Source organism: Nicotiana tabacum, chromosome 6, assembly GCF_000715075.1.
Source record: "Nicotiana tabacum cultivar K326 chromosome 6, ASM71507v2, whole genome shotgun sequence".
Classification (NCBI taxonomy): Eukaryota; Viridiplantae; Streptophyta; class Magnoliopsida; order Solanales; family Solanaceae; genus Nicotiana; species Nicotiana tabacum.
The window spans coordinates 192,735,229-192,741,999 of record NC_134085.1 but is presented as its reverse complement, the minus strand read 5'-3'; the positions used below and the strand labels follow the sequence as shown (position 1 = coordinate 192,741,999).

General features: G+C 35.8%; 1 protein-coding gene across 1 annotated transcript; it reads left to right on the top strand.

The window, feature by feature from the left end:
* The first annotated feature begins 234 nt into the window (after positions 1-234).
* Positions 235-1,366, top strand: LOC107824765 (uncharacterized). Its single transcript, XM_016651576.1, has 3 exons — positions 235-265; positions 370-980; positions 1,100-1,366. The coding sequence occupies exons 1-3, from the start codon at positions 235-237 to the stop codon at positions 1,364-1,366; spliced, it is 909 nt and encodes a 302-aa protein (XP_016507062.1).
* Positions 1,367-6,771: the final 5,405 nt, after the last annotated feature.

The window sequence follows — 6,771 nt, the reverse complement described above, 5'->3', positions numbered from 1 at the left end:
AAGGCGCTTTAACTACTAAGAGGGATACCACGTGAATCTTATAGAAAACTGCCGGGTCACTTGTATATGATAAATATGACAAATCCTGGTTCTGTCACAAGGTTACATAAATCAGAGGACGGGCACTTCATGTATGTTTTTATCACACTAAATGCATCAATCATAGGATGAAAATACTGTTACCCTATCGTAGTGGTTGATGGGACATTCCTCAAATCATTATACAGAGGAACAATGTTAACAGCTAGCGCACAAGATGCAGCAGGTGAATATGTTGCAGACTCGTATAATAATTATATATGGTATATATAGTTCTTATTTGTGTATAACAAAAATAACATGTGGATACTTTCTTATTTGCTTAAGCAGGTAAAATTTTTCCACTAGCATACGCTGTTGTAGATTTTGAAAATGATGCTTCTCGGGAATGGTTTTTTGAAATGTTTAGACAGGATTTTGGGGAAAGGGAAAGGATGTGCATCGTATCGGATCGTCATGCAATCATATTAAGGGGTGCTTCGATTGTGTATCCAGAGGTATCTCACTGTATATGCATCTTTCATCTTTGGAATAACATAAAGAAGCAGTTCAAGAAGAACCATGACCGGCTGAGGGAAGTATTTTTTGCAATGGCCAGAGCATACAAAATTGAAGATTTTAATCGCCTCATGGAAGATATAGACAACATTGATAAGAGAGTAAGGGGTTACCTATTCCAAGTTGGTTATGAAAAGTGGTCTATAGTGCATTCCACTGTTAATAGATCCATGGTGATGACTTCAAATATTGCCGAGTCACTCAATGCAAGGAAAAGAGAGGCAAGAGAGCTACCAATCATGAGTTTGCTAGATTACATGATGAATTTGGTTATGGAATGGAATAATACAAATAGAATGACTGCAATGAGTACATTTATTGGCATAGGACAAAAATATCATGAAGTACTGAAGGAAAATAGCTATTTGTCGCAGAAGATGACGGTAAATATTCTTTTATCATGTCTTACTTCATATGCCGGAGTAATATACTTTGACAAAAATGCATTAATACTTGTCATATCCCTGTTTTAATTTTACTAATAATATACATTTAAATTTAGGTGAAGCCTTCGACCGATTATGTATATGTAGTAATGGATGCTGAACAAAGGCGGAACATAGTCTGCATGCAAAAAAGAGAATGCTCGTGCAAACGATTTCAAGTGGATGAGATTCCTTGTCCACATGCTATGGCAGTATTGGACTACACACACATGGAAGCACCCAAATATTGTTCTGCCTATTATACTAAGGAATACTTCAAGAAGACATATGAAGTGCCAGTTAATCCACTTCCTAATGAAACTACATGGGACCTTCCAACATAGGTGTTAGATAATGTGGTCCTACCACCAATAGTGAAGAGCAAACCAGGAAGACCGACGAAGTCGCAACGCAAGGGACTTTATGAATATCTGTATACTAAAAGTGTTACATGTGGACTGTGTGAAAAATAAGGACATAACAGAAGAACATGCAGGAATGCTCAAGACAACTAGTAGATGCTGCTATAGTGATTTAGTATTTTGTAAAAAATACTAATTCAGCTTACTTCTATGCTAACATGAGAGGGAGAAGAGTACAGAATTATATCAAGCAACTTACATCCGCAACAAAGAGGTTATTCCAAAGGCCAGAAGAGATACAAGAAGAAATAATTGGATTTTACAAAAGCCTACTAGGCTCAAATCAAAATAATTTACCTTCCATCAATCCTAACATCATGAGGAAAGGGCCAAATTTGAATAGAGCTCAGCAGATTCAATTAATCAGGTCATTCACAAAGGAGGAAGTGTTTCAAGCATTAGAAGGGATAGACACATTGAAAGCCCTAGAGTGTAATGGATTTAACTTGTTATTCTTTTTGTAAACTTGGCACATACTAGAGATGAGGTAACGAATGAAGTGCTTCAATTTTTCGAGACAGTTGATATGTATAGACCTATAAATTGCACTTCAGTTACTTTGATACCAAAGGTGAAACACCCTGCCACCATCAAGGAGTATTGACCTATATCCTACTGCACAACATTGTACAAAATCATCTCCAAAATGATCACCAACAGATTGCAATACGTCATGGACTACCTAGTAGATTGCAGTCAAAATGCATTTGTTCCTGAAAGGGTCATTCATGATAATGTAGTGTTAAGCCATGAAATCATCAAAGGATATGGTATAAAAGGGGTGTCACCAAGGATAATGATCAAAATGGACATGCAAAAGGCTTATGGTTCACTGGAATAGATTTTTTTAGAACAAATACTGTCAAGTATGAACATCCCAAAAAGTTCATCACATGGATCAGAAGATGCATCAGAACTGCTTCCTACTCAATTGTTATAAATGGAAATCCAACACCACCATTTGAGGCAAAAAAAGGACTCATGCAGGGTGATCCGTTATCCCCTTATTTGTTTGTACTTGCCATGGAGTATCTCATTAAACTACTCAAAAAACTAAAGGGGAATCCAAATTTCAATTATCACCCTAGATGCAAGAAGTTGGGCATAATACAACTTGGATTTACAGATTACCTCCTTATGTTTTGCAAGGAGATGTGGTATCAGCTACACTACTATTCGACTACTTTCAACAGTTCTACAAAGCGTCAAGATTGATTGCTAACATAACTAAGAATAGTATATACTTTAGAGGAGTGCTTGACCATGTGCAACATGAGATAGTGCAACAACTTGGATTTTCTATTGGTACATTACCTTTTAAATACCTTGGAGTGCCACTAAGTTCCAAAAGATTGGCTACACAATGCCAACCCTTGATTGATAGAATGCTCAGAAGAATAACCAATTAGACTGTTAGATTTTATCATATGTAGGGAGGTTGCAATTAATTAAAAGTATGCTCATAGCCATACAATCTTATTTGTCTCAAATATTCCAGTTGCCTAAGAAGGTCATAAACAAGATTGAAGCTATATGTAGGACCTTTCTCTGGACGGCTAATACATAAGTAAAAAAGAAGGCATTGGTGTCTTGGAACCAACTATGTCTACCTAAGACATCTGGGGGAATGAATATCACTAATATACAAATATGGAACAAAACTGCAATTCTGAAATGCTACTGGAATTTGTCTAAAAAAATGACAAGTTGTGGATTAAGTGGGTACATACTTTTTACATAAAAATCAGGGACATAATTGATATGGATGCAAAGAATCCCTCGTGGACTAATATGCAGGGAGGTTGCAATTAATTAAAAGTGTGCTCATAGCCATACAGTCTTATTGGTCTCAAATATTCCTGTTGCCTAAGAAGGTCATAAACAAGATTGAAGCTATATGTAGGACCTTTCTCTGGACGGGTAATACAGAAGTAAAAAAGAAGGCATTGGTGTCTTGGAACCAATTGTGTCTACCTAAGACATTTTGGGGAATGAATATCACTGATATACAAATATGGAATAGAACTGCAATTCTGAAACGCTACTGGAATTTGTCTAAAAAAAGGACAAGTTGTGGATTTAGTGGGTACACACTTTTTATATAAAAAGCAGGGACATAATTAATATGGATGCAAAGAATGCCTCGTGGACTAATATGCAAGGAGGTTGCAATTAATTAAAAGTGTGCTCATAGCCATACAGTCTTATTGGTCTCAAATATTCCAGTTGCCTAAGAAGGTCATAAACAAGATTGAAACTATATGTAGGACCTTTCTCTGGACGGGTAATACAAAAGTAAAAAAGAAGGCATTGGTGTCTTGGAACCAATTGTGTCTACCTAAGACATTTTGGGGAATGAATATCACTGATATACAAATATGGAATAGAACTGCAATTCTGAAACGCTACTGGAATTTGTCTAAAAAAAGGACAAGTTGTGGATTTAGTGGGTACACACTTTTTATATAAAAAGCAGGGACATAATTAATATGGATGCAAAGAATGCCTCGTGGACTAATATGCAAGGAGGTTGCAATTAATTAAAAGTGTGCTCATAGCCATACAGTCTTATTGGTCTCAAATATTCCAGTTGCCTAAGAAGGTCATAAACAAGATTGAAACTATATGTAGGACCTTTCTCTGGACGGGTAATACAAAAGTAAAAAAGAAGGCATTGGTATCTTGGAACCAACTGTGTCTACATAAGACATCTGGGAGAATGAATATCAGTGATATACAAATATGGAACAAAACTACAATTCTGAAACGCTACTGGAATTTGCCTAAAAAAAGGACAAGTTGTGGATTAAGTGGGTACACACTTTTTTTTTATAAAACGCAGGGACATAATTGATATGGATGCAAAGAATGCCTCGTGGACTAATATGCAGGGAGATTGCAATTAATTAAAAGTGTGCTCATAGCCATACAGTCTTATTGGTCTCAAATATTCCTGTCGCCTAAGGTCATAAACAAGATTGAAGCTATATATAGGACCTTTCTCTGGACGGGTAATACAGAAGTAAAAAAGAAGGCATTGGTGTCTTGGAACCAACTGTGTCTACCTAAGACATCTAGGGGAATGAATATCATTGATATACAAATATGGAAAAGAACTGCAATTCTAAAACACTACTGGAATTTGTCTAAAAAAAGGACAAGTTGTGAATTAAGTGGGTACACACTTTTTATATAAAAATCAGGGACATAATTGATATGGATGCAAAGAATCCCTCGTGGACTAATATGCAGGGAAGTTGCAATTAATTAAAAGTGTGCTCATAGCCATAGAGTCTTATTGGCCTCAAATATTCCTGTTGCCTAAGAAGGCCATAAACAAGATTGAATCTATATGTAGGACCTTTCTCTGGACGGGTAATACATAAGTAAAAAAGAAGGCATTGGTGTCTTGGAACCAACTGTGTCTACCTAAGACATTTTGGGGAATAAATACCACTGATATATAAATATGGAACATAACTGCAATTCTGAAACGCTAATGGAATTTGTCTAAAAAAAGGATAAGTTGTGGATTAAGTGGGTACACACTTTTTATATAAAAAGCAGGGACATAATAGAATAACCAATTAGACTGTTAGATTTTATCATATGTAGGGAGGTTGCAATTAATTAAAAGTATGCTCATAGCCATACAATCTTATTTGTCTCAAATATTCCAGTTGCCTAAGAAGGTCATAAACAAGATTGAAGCTATATGTAGGACCTTTCTCTGGACGGCTAATACATAAGTAAAAAAGAAGGCATTGGTGTCTTGGAACCAACTATGTCTACCTAAGACATCTGGGGGAATGAATATCACTAATATACAAATATGGAACAAAACTGCAATTCTGAAATGCTACTGGAATTTGTCTAAAAAAATGACAAGTTGTGGATTAAGTGGGTACATACTTTTTACATAAAAATCAGGGACATAATTGATATGGATGCAAAGAATCCCTCGTGGACTAATATGCAGGGAGGTTGCAATTAATTAAAAGTGTGCTCATAGCCATACAGTCTTATTGGTCTCAAATATTCCTGTTGCCTAAGAAGGTCATAAACAAGATTGAAGCTATATGTAGGACCTTTCTCTGGACGGGTAATACAGAAGTAAAAAAGAAGGCATTGGTGTCTTGGAACCAATTGTGTCTACCTAAGACATTTTGGGGAATGAATATCACTGATATACAAATATGGAATAGAACTGCAATTCTGAAACGCTACTGGAATTTGTCTAAAAAAAGGACAAGTTGTGGATTTAGTGGGTACACACTTTTTATATAAAAAGCAGGGACATAATTAATATGGATGCAAAGAATGCCTCGTGGACTAATATGCAAGGAGGTTGCAATTAATTAAAAGTGTGCTCATAGCCATACAGTCTTATTGGTCTCAAATATTCCAGTTGCCTAAGAAGGTCATAAACAAGATTGAAACTATATGTAGGACCTTTCTCTGGACGGGTAATACAAAAGTAAAAAAGAAGGCATTGGTGTCTTGGAACCAATTGTGTCTACCTAAGACATTTTGGGGAATGAATATCACTGATATACAAATATGGAATAGAACTGCAATTCTGAAACGCTACTGGAATTTGTCTAAAAAAAGGACAAGTTGTGGATTTAGTGGGTACACACTTTTTATATAAAAAGCAGGGACATAATTAATATGGATGCAAAGAATGCCTCGTGGACTAATATGCAAGGAGGTTGCAATTAATTAAAAGTGTGCTCATAGCCATACAGTCTTATTGGTCTCAAATATTCCAGTTGGCTAAGAATGTCATAAACAAGATTGAAGCAATATGTAGGACCTTTCTCTGGACGGGTAATACAGAAGTAAAAAAGAAGGCATTGGTATCTTGGAACCAACTGTGTCTACATAAGACATCTGGGAGAATGAATATCAGTGATATACAAATATGGAACAGAACTGCAATTCTGAAACGCTACTGGAATTTGTCTAAAAAAGGACAAGTTATGGATTAAGTGGGTACACATTTTTTATATAAAAATCAGGGACATAATTGATATAGATGCAAAGAATGCCTCGTGGACTAATATGCAGGGAGGTTTCAATTAATTAAAAGTGTGCTCATAGCCATACAGTCTTATTGGTCTCAAATATTCCTGTTGCCTAAGAAGGTCATAAACAAAATTGAAGCTGTATGTAGGACCTTTCTCTGGAGGAGTAATACAAAAGTAAAAAAGAAGGCACATTGGTATCTTGAAACCAACTGTGTCTACCTAAGACAGCAGGGGGAATGAATATCATTAATATACAAATATGAAACATAACTGCAATTCTGAAACACTACTGGTATT

What these genes read in the sequence shown, in the direction of transcription:
- LOC107824765 (XM_016651576.1), top strand. Translation starts at nt 235, where the DNA reads ATGTTAACAGCTAGCGCACAAGATGCAGCAG. An exon ending in TAGCGCACAAGATGCAGCAG is followed by an intron (nt 266 to 369) that starts GTGAATATGTTG and finishes TTGCTTAAGCAG; the next exon opens with GTAAAATTTTTCCACTAGCA. An exon ending in ATTTGTCGCAGAAGATGACG is followed by an intron (nt 981 to 1,099) that starts GTAAATATTCTT and finishes ATTTAAATTTAG; the next exon opens with GTGAAGCCTTCGACCGATTA.